This window comes from Saccoglossus kowalevskii, chromosome 20 (assembly GCF_978046115.1).
Source record: "Saccoglossus kowalevskii chromosome 20, keSacKowa6.1, whole genome shotgun sequence".
NCBI classification, from domain to species: Eukaryota; Metazoa; Hemichordata; class Enteropneusta; family Harrimaniidae; genus Saccoglossus; species Saccoglossus kowalevskii.
Genome location: NC_140660.1, coordinates 23217848 through 23234893, shown reverse-complemented (window position 1 = coordinate 23234893; position 17046 = coordinate 23217848). Strand labels below are relative to the sequence as shown.

At 37.6% G+C, this 17046-nt stretch overlaps 1 protein-coding gene across 1 annotated transcript; it reads left to right on the top strand.

Moving 5' to 3' along the window:
• The first annotated feature begins 3839 nt into the window (after nt 1–3839).
• Nucleotides 3840–13468, top strand: LOC144341975 (uncharacterized). The gene is made up of 6 exons (XM_085494341.1): nt 3840–3965; nt 7762–7780; nt 8046–8672; nt 8774–9009; nt 9783–10069; nt 11894–13468. The coding sequence occupies exons 1-6, from the start codon at nt 3906–3908 to the stop codon at nt 11901–11903; spliced, it is 1239 nt and encodes a 412-aa protein (XP_085350467.1). The 5' UTR covers nt 3840–3905; the 3' UTR covers nt 11904–13468.
• Nucleotides 13469–17046: the final 3578 nt, after the last annotated feature.

Sequence of the window (17046 nt, the reverse complement as noted above, 5' to 3'; positions counted from 1 at the left end):
TACTTATATTCGTCCTCTATGTTTTCCCCCATCACACTGCATACTTGATTTTAAACTCCGAAAAATGCTGGAATATTTATTCGATCGGTTTTATGCGTGCCATCTATTAGATGGTGACTTTGCAGATGCCAAGAACCAACTGTTTTTTTCCCAGGAAATTATAATTTAATAGATTGATTCTGTTGTTTTCAAAGTTTCCTAATTGACTTTTAGCGATGGCATTAAATTTGTTTACGAATAGTCAGCAATATTATCCATGTATTATTCACATAACCACGTGTTCATTTGACGACATGCGCATGTACATTGAGTGTTTTAGCACATGAAATTAAATCATTACACAAATGTATTATTTACTTCTATTGAATACTATAAAAACAAACAAAAATAACAAATGCATTTTCACATCTATATCGCACTTTTTATGGGAAAAACTGTAGAACTGATGATAATATATGATTTGATGCTGTCAGTGAGTCAATTGTGCACGTAATCAAGACAAAGTGCACGGATGTTGAGAATTGGAAAACACATACGTATAAATTCAGCCCAGCGGATGATATGACGGAGTATATTTGTCAACAAGAGTTAAAACAGGGACACATGGATATGGTAACAGCTGTTGCACGGCATAGCGAACTAACACATTGTGCACACACTGATTGTGTTGGTTTCATTTTCAGGTCAAAAGGTGCGACAGAATGCAATTTTGATTTCAGTAATTGGTTGTTACTGGTTATGCTGTTTATATTTTTTTCCAAAAGCAGATGTGATTGTTATAACGCTGATACATAATTCAATAGTTTATCACCTTACAGAAAATATTAATAGCATACCCAACGATAAATCATTAAGTAAAAAATCGCTCCTTGAATACAATATACAACTTACATACAATACACTATGAAATGTAGTTAAATTATCTGTAAAATAATGCCTGCACCCCGTTGTATTCAACCAAGAAGCGATGTTAGGCATTTCTTAAATAAAAGTACACCTCACCTCACATCACATAGTTAAATGGTTTATGTCAATATCATAAGCTTTACGTCACACAGGTATCATGTATGGCATCTACGATAAACTCCATATTTTATCACGAATTCATATCGGTCAATTTGGAAGAACAAAACTTCTGATCACTGAGAATAGTCGGTCTTTATAAAACGATTTAATAGTTTTGATAATGCCGTTAAGCTGATAAAAGCTCAATGAGAAGAGTTTTTGTTGAGCTAGTTTGTATCAACATACATTTATCTGTATGTCAAAAACCGAAATCACCGAAACATGATTACATGTATGTTGATTCACAAGTTGCACGCAATCTCAGAGGCGCTTCCATGTAATGCATTATAGTGATGTGTCACCAAATCCTCTAGACCCCTTCTCCTTTCAATACATCAACAGTAAGAGGAAATATGCCTCTTTTCAGACAATTTTGCGAAAATTATGTTATATTATGAATTATGAGTTATGCATATGCCCTTTTCCATTGACGATTCAATGCCTACATTTTATGTAATTGGTGAAACTGACAGTTGTGGGGGAGGGGGGGGGGATTGCAACAAATGACTCGTTCATTCATGTTCCATCATCGTGTGTAGCCAGCTTTGTATAACTGTATTAGCATAATTTGACGCATTTGCCAACGATTGGTTATGGTATGTAATTAACTAATTAAACTAACTAACTAACTAACTAACTAACTAACTAACTAACTAACTAACTAACTAACTATCTACCCGAGTGTCTCACCCAAAAGAGTATCGTTTTTTATTCTTTGAGTTGATTTGTGAACGTTTTTTGCTGATGCCCTCATCAATTCGTGACACCAGGCGGCCATTCATTTTTCCCTGTGTGTGTCAAATAACAAGATAGAATTATGGCAAAACGTCGTGTTTTATCTTTGAAATTACTCGTTAAATTAAATTTTATATTACACCTACATTTGCCCTACATACTGTGGCCATTCATTATTTTATTCTCATTATCACAGTTAAACTTTCAAAATACGAGCTTAATGTTCTAAATTGGACTGAGGGCGTACTACGACAAATTGAAAATTGGAATATTGGAGTGAAATTTTATTATTTCATCTAGGACCTGTTTTCAAGATAAACAAAAAACCCAACCTGCGAGATTTGAATACAGTGATACGTGCTGTACTCGTTACACTGGTTTTATATAATGTCTTTTGTTGATAATAAAATGAATACAATGTCACAATATTACGAATAAAACAGTCTCGCGGTGACAAATTTAATCGGCATAGGGATTGAACAATCTATTGAAGGTCGTACCGAGATCAAACTGAAAAGAAAAATTATGTGAACACAGTACCGCTATATTCAGGAGAATTACTCCGCATTACGTCCACGAAATAAATTTGGAGGTGTAGCATTTACTAGCAATAAACTGACAAGGTGACACGCCCTCTACCCCAATACCCATTTTGAAATGTTGTTGGTTGATCCCTAGCCCCACAATGTGTTGACTGCCACCGGATATGTCGGTCCATTTGCGTATACGACAAAACGAGGTCGGGTCCTACCAATACACATTGAATATTTACATTTTGATTTCAATATATCAATTTTCAATTTAGATTTGTGCGCCATACACTCGCCAATGTTGAATTCATCACATATTGTGATATGTTCCTGGGGACTTTCGTAAATAAATATAAAATGGCCGTATTATGTACCGCAGCTAATGTAATTTTCTATAACGTATTTTTATTTCAATTCGACAATATGGGTAAAATTCAATTCCCGTTGTTGTTTTCAATATTGAGAAATGATTTTTTGGCATATTCATATTTACTTTATGTGCCATGTATTGTATATAATGAATGGCCACGAGGTGTCACGGGTTCTCATCTTGGTGGATAACTATGCTACAATGAGTGAAACAAATCAATCGAATTGTTTCAACTTTGCTCACATTTGTATATAACTTTTTCAATTGTTTATGTACAGTTTTTACACTATTTACTAAATATATTTGTTTTATCACTATTACTATAATATATTTTCGTGTGCATACATTGATTATTCCACTGTTTAAGGAAATTCATTCATTGTAGTCGTGTGGTACATTTGCCGAGTTGTGAGTTTAAGGACATTCATATATATATATATCTACTAATTACCCTTAGGTTCATTGTGGACATTTGTCGTTTGACCATGAATACACTAGACTTTATTTATGTGCAGAATTATATTATTTTTTCTCTGACTTCGGAGAATCGAACTGCATATGTCTCACTAGACATCACAAGTGTACATTTAATACACGCTACAGAAAGCTGTCAAGTTGGTGGCAGTGCGCTGTGACATAAATACGAAATATTTATGCTACTCGCAAAAAATAAAAATTTTGCAAATTATTTTCACGCTCAGTGTGATTCTCTCAGTTATAATTGTATATATTTGTTGAAATAAATGATTTATTCATTCATTCACATGTATTGACAGCCATCTGGCTTACCGAATATTTTGGATTCGTCATATTAAACTAAACATTGCCATTGTCGCCTATCCATATTTATTTATACCCCTTGGGTCTCCTATCTATATAGCAACTACGTGACTTCCTATATATGTATAGCGATGAGGATATCTGCTTACATCAACTAATTATACCACAGACCTTAGAAAAGGTCTATGATTATATAAACGCTTATGCAAATGAATGCCATGTGTTCTCGTGTTAAGAGTGTACGTGCTAATATGATGATGATGAATATTCATGAATAGTTATCACATGTACTTCCATTGACCAATAGAACACCATATACATATTACCCTATTTGCATAAATCAAATATCAATATGTGGTAACATTACATTACACGCAGTCATTAAACTTGTGCAGCGTAGACCTGAAGTGTTTCTGACTACCAAAATGTTGTATTTAATAATATTCGTGTCTGCATTGGGAGTGGTGACGGCAAACCCGGATACGGTAAGAAATATACATTGTATATTACGTTGTATTAGGTCAGTACTTACTGGGACATTTCAGGAATCTCTAATACCCACTTCCGAACTAATTTTACGCAATTGTACTCATGTATTATCAGCGGGATATATATCATTATGACGCATGAAATAACATATCATAATGATTTCGTGTTTCTCTTACTAGAACATAGCAATACAGATACAAAGATTTATTTAGTGATACTTTTGGAGTACTTTTGATTATGATTTACCATTGGCTGTTATTCTTATAGTATACAACTACGTATTCATTTAATGAAACACACGTGTATACGTGTTTCGGTGCGCATAATTACTATCACTGCAAATACGTATGAGTGTTTTCTTTTCACTTTGAGTTGGACGAATATTGTTTAATAATGTTGAGTTTGGAACAAGCTGCAATTTAATTAAGGATTATTCGTTGTGCTATTAGGCCAAATGTTGCGGTTATATTGCATGCGACGGTTATAGAAATGATGTTAGTCCTTATATGTTTGAGCGATAATCAAGTGTGCGATTGTTGACTCGTATACTAGTTTTTATGCTCAATTCAAACCCCAATTGTAAATGCGTTTGTCACACCAATGCCATCGGGATTACAGATGTCTCGCGTGTACCTTTTTATATTGATTGTCAGATACTACACGCAGTTGACATTTGTAGTGACATTAAACACGACAAATAAATATATTACGTCATTCCCAACATGTGTATCTGACGTCACATTATGTTACAATGAATGAAGATAAAATCAGCATATAACTATGTGATTATACATATTCTGAAAGTTTGAATATAGTTTGAGGTATATACACAACGTTTTCGTAGCTGATTGTATATATATATATATATATAATATGGAGGAGCAGAAAAAGGAAAACAAATCTTTAATTTATGTCCCAACACGTGGTGTACTCACTACTGAAAATAAACAGCTGCTTCACAGCATAGCGAAATATCAATTTGAGAACCCTAATTGTTTTGTATTTATTTACAAGTCAAAAGCTGCGACAAAATACAATTTCGAATGTATTACTTGTTATGATATTTTAGAAACCAGGCGTGAAAGATATAATACCGGGACGTAGTTCATTAGTTCAAGTCACATAAAAAATTGTAACAACTATATACAACCAAAATGCATAATCATTACAATGCAAAATACAGTAAAACACTAAGATAAAGACTTTCTGTTTTCGACATTGTGAAATTCTTTCGTTTTTGAAGAGAAAAAAACCTGAACAAAACTGATTTTGACAAGATAATTCAGAAAAATGTATATTAAGAATGATCCATAACATTTTCATAATTACCGACTACACGAGAATATACCAAAAAAGATAATTTGCTATATTCTCTATATATTTGACTTATATTTGTCTTGAATTATGACTGAAAGAAGCTGAGTCACCGCGGTAATTGGCTCATGTTGCGTCCAGATCAAAACTCGTACTCGTGATTTCCATTTCCATATGTTTATCAACACAAATGTCGCACATGCGCGGCGCGACGACCACCGACATTTAAAGTCAGTTCACACCATAGTCAAATGACAAACTTGAAGTGGCATTGATGCTATATAAATTACAAAGCGCTTTTTTAATTCATCTCATCTCATCTCGTCAAATAAAGCATAACCATTGATTGCCGAGTCTAGTAGTTGTTTTGTACAGAAACCATCAATTTAATATGTTTGGAAGAACAAAAATACTATATACATTATATAGTCCAGAGCTGAGAAAGTTGTTGAAATTGCAAGGACCTAGCGTGTGAATTGAAATGACCCGCTATAAAAAAACATTTCACTTTTCGCAGTTCCAGCATAACAGTCATTTATTTTTCATCATTTTTCATAATATTTCGTCATGCGCGTAAAGAAATGACACTTTCTGATGCATTTATAATACCGTAGATACATTTTCTCAAAATGTTATTAAAGCGCGGTGGTCGTCGCGTAGCGCGTGTTCGAATTTCATGTAAATAAACAATGTATTTTACACGCGCTGTATACGTTGCTATGAGTCCCATATCGAACAGGACGCGGCGCGACGACTGTCGACCTTTAAACTTTTTCTAATTGTAATTATTGATTTCTATTATTATGAATATATTGAATATAAGATTTGTTATTTACTCGTTATATTCACGAAACGAATATATGTGTCAACGACGATTTAGGTGTTTCGATGTTTTATTTGTATAACATTGATATGTTATGTGCTGGATTCTGATTACATTCCTTTATTGAATTGTAACAGATGCACAAGTAATCAACTTTTAATTGTAATTGTAATTCAAATTATTCATTCTAGCACCACTCTACAGAATAACTATTATTTTCCATTTCTCCATGTTATTTATTTCAATGATAAATAATACCTACTATTAGTATGCTAGTATTAACTTCTGTTTGGCGTTCAAACAGATGACTGGTACACCGGATGAAGGCGTAAGTAGCACGCCATGACTTCCAGTCATAAACTAATGTTTAAAATTGATACATACTTGTCAAGCATTTTGTTTTAGCCAGTCATAAGCCCAGCAACACCAGAACATGATATGTCGTTACCAAACTTAAATAAATAAATATAAGTAAATATTATGTTGAGTCAGTGCGGATGGCATCAACACCTCAAAGACATCTCTACTTTTCAAGACATCAACAATGATAAGAAAGATACTTTTTTTTTCAAAATGTATCCAGACCATGCTTAGATTTGACAAGGGTTATGAAATACGATACCCGTATTCCTGTTACAATTCGTGATTTTATAACTAGAAGGATGCCTTTAAGCGTTTTTTTTTAGCTTTTTTGATCATAATTTCAGTAGTGAATGCCGACATTTTAGACCTTCTTTTCAGACACTTTGGCTCAAAAAAGGAACATAATTTTTGGGTACATAAGTAGACAGCTTTATACTTGAACCTTTATACTTGAACGACCGACTGTACCATTTTGGTCGGCTGACAGAATGAAAAAAAAATGACTTGGTCATTCATTTATTCTGTTGTGTAACTGTAACGTGTACTCGGCCAACGGTATATCAATGCAATGCCCGCCTATCTAATTGACTGACTGGCTGCCTGACATGTACACATCTGATATGGCACAAATGTGGTAAATTGTCACAGATGGACAAATAAAAAATAAATCCACTTTCATGTTTTAAATTGAAAAGCATCAATGTATTGCAGCAACACTCAACAGAATGAATATGTACCACGTGACCTGTTTGATCGTCAACATCTGTAACAAGTAAAATGAGTTAAAGCGGGGAGTCGTCTCCTGCGCATGCGTCAGATGGTCTTAGCGTGTCATTGTTTACAAACAAGCGTCTACCCATGAGCCTCTGCGTTTTAGCGTGTGTTGTTATCGTCGCTTGTGACTCAATTCCCGCGCGTTTGCAGGTGACGACCCTCCCGCTTTAAATCTATCGACGAGTTGCACGCACATCAAATGCGCATGCGCATTCAGGAAATGACGAGCAAGTAACTAATGGTTATCACCTCTAATGCATAAATTAAAACATAGAGCACGTGTGTTCAACAAATCCACGATGTGTTACAATATACCTTGTATGAAAATAATCGCCGAATTCTCTTTAAAAGCGAACTTGTCTTGTCCAATGAAATACTGCTCTATTTTCTCTCGTCATCGGGTTCAATGTTTCCCTGGTCTATGCCCATGTGTTGTTGAACATAAGATAATATAATTATTATTGTTATGTTTTGTAACAAAGAAAATAATAAACTACATCTATTTCTATCTCTTTCAGAAAGCTATTCATACACGAGGTAGGTAATATTTTGTATGGAATTCACGATCCGTAGATGATAATATCAATTGCAGTTATACAACATTACGATGTTTACACAGCTACATACACCATTTAACATTTACCTATCAGGGTGTAATGTGATAGATATATTTAAATAATTATTTTGGTGTCAGGTTAAGCATGTGAGCCACGCGGAAGCACAATACCCGGCCAGCTAGGAAAAAAAACAAACTTGATTCTAAAAGTATCAAGCGTCAATGAAAATATTTCTCTGTACTAAGGATTTGCCGAGGAGGACTATTATGCAGCAGGAAGCACGGACCTAAAGTTGTACTCTAGATCTGGTATCAGTGGTATATGGCATGAAGTGCCAAACAGTTGTTGTATCATATCAATGACAACCTTCCCTGATGGCACCATACTTGGAGTGGATGAGCACCACAGGCTTTTCACCAAGAGTGAGCAGTCTATTGAAGAGTTCTGGGAAGGACCTATCCATAACAGTTGCTGCGTGATCGATGTCACTTACCTGAATGACGGCACTCTTCTCGGCATTGGCGAAACTGGCGATTTGTGGACCCGCCCCGGGATCGAAGGTATGTGGACGTTGGTCGAAGGTAGTTGCTGTGTTCAATCAGTTTCACAGCTTCCGTCAAGTGAGATACTAGGAGTAGCTAATGACGGGACGCTGTGGACCAGAGCGGCACCTGGTGATGAAGCTACCTGGGAGAAAGTGGCAGCGAGTGTTGGCACTGAAGTGGTTGATGTCACAGTTACGGGTGATGGAACTATCATTGGTATTGATGTCAACGGCCTGATGGTGATGGGACACTATCCCTTCGATGGTTGGACTAGTATAGACGATGATGATATCTTGGTTAGAAGTGTTTCTGTCAAAAGAAGCTCAGGTGAGTGATGATATCAGTCTGAACGTCCATATTGCAAAACAAATCCAATCTCTTGCCCTGTCTGTAAACAAAATACAACAAGATCATTCTCATACCAACAGATCTAATAGGAGGTGATCGTGGGTACCCCCACATGAAGACGTTCGATGGACATGCATACACCTTCCAAGGGGAATGTTGGTATACTCTTGTCAGAGACTGCGCCAACGAGCAGCCAGATTTTGAGATCACAGCCAAGTTTGCACGGCGAGATCACACTAACAAGACAATGACCGTGGCATTGAATGTGACGGTCGGGGAGGAGCATGCATTCGTATATGGAGTGCATGTCACCACGGTAAGAATGTCGTTGCATAGCCTTGAGGTTTATCTTCTGTTTTTCATTTCAAGTGTAACCATAAACATGAAATTAAATAAAATCACTTGCATTCATAAACACATTTATTGAAAATATTCCAAGAGCTGATTGCTTATCTCCCAATCTGGTGAATTTTCCCAAATCTCAATTGCAGGCCACATCCACAGACTGCTTCCGTTACCCACAAGAAACTTTCGTTAAATTGCTTATGATATTTTTCTGAAAGTCTCATAATTGGGCAGGTGTATTCCAGCAATGTGATGGACCTCAACGGGAATATAGGGAAAATCACGTATATTTGCTAAATTTTATTTTCACTGAATGATACTTTTAGCGGAGATAGCGAAAATAAATTCGGCACGTATTGTCTTCTGAAATGAAAATCAGAGATTTCATAAGGAGACAATATCTTGTTTGGCGAGAGAATGAAAGAGAGAAAAAGGTCATGTGTGTGAGAGAGAGGGTAAGAGAGTCAGAATGTGAGATAGTTAGAGTGTGAGAGAGTGAGAATAGTGGGCAGACTGTAATAAGGTGATGAAGAAAGAGAGAATGTGTGTGAGGGTGAGAGGGGAAGGAAGGATTATTATCTCAATGCTTGAGGCTTTTCTCGATACTAGAACAGTCCCGACTGCTGTATATTTGTGTTTCTCAGACCCAATGTTATCTGTCTGTTGTCATAAGAATTGTAAAAGCGGTCTTGCAGCAATGTTTGTCGTGATACGTAACGTAAAATATATGGTTTTCATTCACAGGAAGGTTCGACCGGAATTGTTTCCGGCACGAAGAGAATCCTCATCCACAATAACGGAGAGACGGTGGTTTTAGGTTTTATTGCGGAAGATACTAGATTCACTTTAGAATGGACATTGAGAAGACACATGTTCAGTGCCTCTCTTACTGGTTCCGACTTCCAGGGACTCCTGTGTGGTCTCCTTGGCAATGCCGATGGCGACAAACACAACGACTTTCAGTTACCTAATGGTATAGTTGTACATGATGTCGTCGAGTTCGGAGAGAGCTGGAAAGTTCCTGGTGCAACGTAAGGCGTTTTTTTTTTCCTGCCAAATTTTATGCATGCTGAACAGCTAATTTGCATACACTTCATACAATCACAGAAATCGATGTGTACCAAAAAACTAAAATAAGAGAGCGCGACTGCCGCGAGACTTGATTTTGACCCATGTGTTTCATCTCACCCGTCACAACGTCCATTGATTAAGGCAGTTTGAGCTGAATTCAAAGTTTGCACTCCTGAGCATGTTACTGTGCATATATGCAATGCATTATCGGTGACCCGTGATTCTCTCGCTCCCAATGAGATCTCGACGGCCATTTACGTCCAAGGTTAAAGCGCGGTAGTCGTCGCGCTGCGCATGTTCGACATTTGTGTTGATAAACATTGATTTACCCACAATCCAATGCGCTCTTCAAATGGAAATCACAAGATTGAGGTTTGACCTGGGCGCGACTTGCACTGATTGCTGCCGGTGACTCTTTTGATACCTTCCAATAACATGAAAATTACATAATTACAGCTTGGAAACATGTCAGTTCGTACTCGTTTATCTGCGAAACAGTCAAAGTCGCCATGTTTGTTTATATGAGCCCCATATATCTCGCTCATGCGCGACGCGACGATTCATGATATAATTGAAACTTGTTATTCCAGGTACTCTTATAAATGCTTAAAATTTAACTTGTTTCGAACTAGCATGAACAGTATGAAATAGTGTTACTTGATACCGTACTCCATCGAAAAAAATAATTTCATATACAACCTATCTGATTGAGGCAATATGGATGTTAACATGCAGTTTCTAAATATTTTGTTTTGCTTGACACAGCATGCGGGATCCGATTATTGTAAACGTTTCGCAAGACACAAAATAGTAAACGTGTAAACTAATGCGCATGTGTACCGCCTTATTTTGTACGTTTCGAAACAATCAACTCACAGGATAAACATTGATTTTCCCACAATCCAATGCGCGATTCTAATTGAAATCACAAGTATGAGGTTTTACCTGGGCGCGACTAGCACTAATTACCGCCGGTGACTCCTTTGATGTCTTCCAATCACCTAAAAAATACAAAATTAAAGCTTGCTAACGTCTCAGTTTGTACTCGTTGATCTGCCCAACAGTAAAAGTCGCCATCTTTGTTTATATGAGACCCATATATCTCGCACATGCGTGGCGCGACGACTACCGCGCTTTAATTACTCTATTGGGCGCTCTGGGCATTGGATTTAACATTCAAATTTGATTAGTTGTCAATCTGTGACGCGGGCAATACACTATAAATTAAATTCGAATTCAAAGTTTTTGGGGAACCACAATTCTAAATGCATATTACAGAGTATGACATGGTGGGAGTGTGTACAAATCTTTTTCTGAGCATGCAGTCGCTGGTCTGGCGTTGCTTGTTAGCTTGTGTATATATCTGGTAGCGTCGCTTATGTGTGGGCATCGAATACAAACACAACGTTCAGCGCCATCAATGAGGTCTGATTGACAAACCTCATTGACGGTGTTGAACGTCACTTACATAAAACGTAAATTGCAATTGACATCACTGTGATGACGCATTGGTTACGGAATACGGAAAAAGGGAACCGAAGAATTCTCACTGCGTACACAATATGCTAATAACCTTTAACGAGCTTATGACGTAGACACTCACTTTATATTTATTTAATTAATATTAATTAATTTATTAATTAATTTATTTATTTATTTATTTATTTATTTATTTATTTATTTATTTATTTATTTATTTATTTATTTAATGATTGATTGACATGATTGACATGTTCATAAATATGAGTGTTTTTTTTTCTAATTCTTTCTATTTTGTTTTACAGATGTGAATAAACTTTACAAATGGACATCATCATTTAGATAGTATACTCGTAGCCGGGATCCGCTCCCAAGTCAAGTCGTTTATAACTTGTCATTAGGTGGTATGCGAATACTTAGTGCTCGTGAGCAGACCTCGTATTGCTCTTGTTTCATGACCTCTAAATGTCGTACATCTTGGCACTTTCTTGGCGTTTATAGAAGAACTGTTGAGTTGTATCCTCGGGGGCGCATATCCGGGCATTTTCACCGCCTGGCAACCCGCGGCGGTGAAAACAAAGGGCCAAAACTCGCAGAAAACAGTACTTTGGGATGATTGTTGAGACTGCCCTGAACAGTGTAGAAGATTAGCCCTACGTGTGTAACATATATAAATTTGGTTGTTCGGGATTACTTCAAAGTTGAGTTTGTGTTGTTTTCTCGAATTTTCACCGGCTCGACCGGCGTTCCACAGCAGCGCGCACAGAGCCCATAGAAATGCATGGTACAGTGGTGCGCGTCTTAGCAACGTGGAACGTCTGTGACGTAGCTCCGCCCCCGATGATAGTATTAAAATAGCAATAACCCTACCCAGGCATTGTACCTCGAGTTTTGCCATGTTAAATTGCTTTACAACTTAAATGACGCCGATTTCCTAGACTGTTGACTGACAATCCCATGACAGTTAATTGTCCCCTTGGAGGGTACCGACGCGTGTGAACGTTTAGGGGGCATGCTGTGGAGGGCCATTTACAGAAACACATTCGGACTTTTTTTTTCAAATTAACGAAAATTTGAACCGAATTATGTTAATCTTTTGAATTGTATCTTTTTTGTCGAAAAATATGTTGCCACTTTATGGAATTTGCGCCCTCTAGTGACTAAGTATTTTAGTGACGTCAATGTGACGTAGATGAGGAAAGCATGATCCTAACACCAAAGCAGCTGTTGTCTTCGGTTGTCGTTTATCGTTTAAAACACATATTTTTTTCAAATATTTCGTTTATTTGCTGATATTCATAGATCAAAATTACGTCACAGAAGCGCGTCAACACTAGAGGGCGCGACTATTCTTTGTCGCGGACTGACGTCATTGTCAACAACATTGTATATTCATAAACAAGTATTTACACTATTTAATGCGATCTCACTGAATTTAACGTGATTTTGACGAGAATAGCAACATTAACATTTCCTTGTGTGTATAGTTGTACAACACATGCGTATTGTTTTACGCGTCAGAGGCGCAGCACGAAATTTTGTATGGGGACGGGGTCTGCTCACCAACCTTACTAGGGGGTCCGGGCATGCTCCCTTTAAAAAGAAAATCTAGACCATCTGAAACGCTATTTCCTGCATTTTATGCGAGAAATATAATTGACTAAACTCTCCGGTGATTCTCCAAGCACCGACTGAACACGCCAGGAGTCTTAATCACGCCACCAACGTCCGTCGTTATCAGTCGAGGCTCGGTAATTGCCAAATCCCCTGACCAAATCACCGATGACTGAGTACTATGTCATAATGTGTTTTTAGGTGTAGAATATATTTTACTGTGCAAGGGAAATGTAGAATAAAACTGAATGAATCGGATGATGGGACTTTCTGTGTGGCATGTTTGTTTTAGAGTGTACAGTGAGTGGATTCAATACTAGTACTTTGTTCCTACACTTAGAATTTACGCCCTTATTTCACCGCCGTAAATTTAAAGGGCGGTAGTTGTTACACCACGCATGCTCGATATATATGGGTCTCATATCAACAAAGATGGCGACTTTGACTGTTGCGCAGATCAACGAGTACAAACTGAGACGTTACGAAGCTTTAATTAGGTATTTTTTAGGACATAGGAAGGTATCAAAGGAGTCATCGGCGGTAATTAGTGCAAGTCGCGCCCAGGTCAAACCTCATACTTGTGATTTCCATTGGAAGAGCGCATTGGATTGTGGGGAAATCAATGTTTATCAACACAAATGTCACACATGCGCAGCGCGACGACTGCCGCCCTTTAACGACTGTGTTTTTCTCTGTATTTTTAGACTGGCATTAACTGACTAACTGAGTCCGCGCTCGGACCTGTACGTCTAAACAAAACAGTGCGTGTGAACACGCCCAAACGTCCTCAATCATAAGTTTGTTTTGACTCCATGACAATCACATACGGAATTACATCAAAGCATCCAAATTGCTCTCTTCAGCTTTAATTCTGCTCCAGATATTATAAACGCGCGGATTTAGGGGAGGCGCACCTGCCCCCCCCCCTTCAGCCCCCACAAAAATTGGCAAACCAATTGACAAACTCAGCCTACGTCAATAGGAGCGCCCCCTTGCCGAATTTCTGGTTCTGCCAGTGATATATATCATAGCACAGAGGCCTTGTCAACTGACGGCGAACCCCGAAGACCGAGAAGGAATTGTGCACTTCGCCGTATCATCAATGTTCTGCCCATCGTCTCTTTCTCGACACACACATACATACAACCAAGGTACATGGAAATAAGTATATTTACTTTCTGTCAGCGTACCAGGGGTAGAAAGACAAAGTTATGCCGAAAATTCGACAAATTTTAGAAGATTTTTTTGCATTCTCGTCGCAGTTTGGGTGTGCTGTCATAGTGTACTTGTGTGACGTACCTGCATGTTTCCAGAAAGGCAACGAGCAGACCATAAACTTACGGAAAACGGTAGTAGATATCCGTAGTTCTTTGCAATACTTCAATATAACCAGACGTTTGTCGGGCAAAGTATCCGCTTGAGAACGAATTACTTATAGAATTACCATTTTCTTTAAATTTTGTTTATCGAATGTTCGTCATTTTAAATGCAATCGGGGCATCTATACGGTACACAAATATGAAATGAACTTCCAACATACATCTGAAATGAACTACAGCCTCTCCGACTTCAGAAATAGCGGACTGTACTTGTATTGAAAGATCGATACCATGTACATTTCTCACCTGATATACATGTGTCAAAAACGTACTACTCAATAAAAAGTTTGTAGAAATCGCTTTGTCCCGGGGAGGGGTACTTGTCTCGGCAAGTTGGCAGGGATTTGTGGCCTTATGGCGAGCCCATAATATAAACCATTAAAAGTTATGATTAACATCGATGATATGAAATTATGATTCTACCACGGAGTCAGAGCTGCATATATGAAAAGCTGTGCAAAAATAAGTTATCGATCCATCCTGGATCTGTGGAAGAGATTCATTTGGTTTATCGATCTTTACATATAACCTTTGACCGTTTATAGAATAATGCAGGTTCATGTTTATTAAAGCGGGGCACGCGTCACCTGCGCATGCGTCAGATGGCCATAGCGTGTCATTGTTCACAAACAAGCGTCTACCCATGAGTCTTTGCGTTATTAGCGTGTGTTGTTATCGTCGCTTGGGACTCAATTCCCGCGCGTGTGCAGGTGACGACCCTTCCGCTTTAATATCACATTTATTTGACAATATATTTCTTAGAATCATAAGTTTTTCTCCGTATTTCATTTTATGCATATACTCCGCTGGGAAAGTAGCAAACCGAGCGTTAATTTAACAAATATTTGTTCGAACATCGTGGTTAGCACAATGTTTCTAACGAGTCTAAGGCGTCGTTGTACTGTATGTTTTGGTGCTCGTATTAGTAACAGTTGTTGTTCAGTTCTCAAAGGGCGGTAGTCGTCGTGCCACGCATGCGCGAGATATATGGATCTCATATAAACAAAGATGGCGACTTTGACTGTTGCGCAGATCAACGAGTACAAACTGAGACCACAGTCCCTCTATACAAATAACTTCAACAACAAATAACTTCAACATGAAGTTAGTTGAAGACGTTTCTAAAAGTTAATCTATTTGATATTATTGTAACAAATAAATAGTGTCAATTTTGAAATTTTGCAAATTTCATTTGTCGTAAATTCATATAATGAATACAAAATTAAATGTACTAGAAGCAATTTAAAATCTGAGTTGTTAGGAAGTAGGATGGGTTTGACACAGCCTCACCATATCAGTATTGTGGAATTTGAGCATGGATAAATTTTGCTCTTTTTTTTTTTGCAGACTACCATCGAATTTATACACACGAATTTTTGGTCACGTGCGCAAATATTTGGTTTCAAATGTTTTTTTATTATTATAAATATCAACTGTAAAATAATATATACACCCACAGTCCCTCTATAGTCTACAGTGAGAGAGTGATGCACGTGACCTAATTAGCAATTATTGAAGACCACAATAAAAACCCGGAAATGATGTCAATTGTGTTACCCTAACCGGAACACGTTATTATATGCAGAGCCCAAATACTTTAGTACCTCGTACTATTACTAACTTGAAGCTCAATCAAAACAGTTGTTGTCTGTGCTTGAAGTGCTCGATAATTGGACGATATATATATGTGAAGGTGGCGGTTTTCAGAAAACAAACAAATATGAAACGGTGTTTTCACTTCATAGTTTACGGAGAGAAACACTTCCACTTACGACAACGTGAAGCATGAAAGCTGTTTCAGTCGCCAGGTAGTGTCATTTAAAATGTATGGAAACGCGCTACAATCATGACTGTTTACACTTGGCTGGGGGGTCTTGAGGTACTGGCGGCACTGCACTGGTCTCAAAGTAGAAGTAATTTAAAGTAATTTTGAGAAAGTTGGTCATAATCATATCGCCTGACCAATGGTTTATTGTGTAAAATCATGAAGTTAATGACACCATAAAATAATATATATAACACCAGACAACAATTTCAGATATGGTATATTATCTCTGCCATACTGCCATACAGCCAATTACAACCGAATAGACCTAGCTCGAGTCATTCCATTAGAGCGTGTTCCATTGTGTCAACACAGGTGGCGCTATTCAGCACAGTCGGTTGGTTTGCGGCGATCTGCGTGTCAATGAGCGCGTTCATTTCATTAGCGAGCGTTCCATTAGAGAGCGGTCTTAGTGGTCAAGTGACAATGTCATGTGATTAATTCAGCGAGACGTGTGATCACCTGACCATTGCTGGATACACGATATAACGGCAAATACCGTTTAATAGGTTTAGTGACTTTACGAACCGTTACGAAAGGATTTGTTCGTTCGAAGGCCGTTTTACAACCATCGTTTTCTTCAGTCGACAATTAAGCTGGTGACACTCCCAATTTTTTTTAAAGATAATATCAATTGCCC

Bases quoted from the DNA above. Each gene is read 5' to 3' on its own strand.
- LOC144341975 (XM_085494341.1), top strand. From the start codon at position 3,906: ATGTTGTATTTAATAATATTCGTGTCTGCATTGGGAGTGGTGACGGCA. The intron at 8,673-8,773 runs GTGAGTGATGAT...TCATACCAACAG, and splicing joins TTCTGTCAAAAGAAGCTCAG to ATCTAATAGGAGGTGATCGT. The intron at 9,010-9,782 runs GTAAGAATGTCG...TTTCATTCACAG, and splicing joins ATGGAGTGCATGTCACCACG to GAAGGTTCGACCGGAATTGT.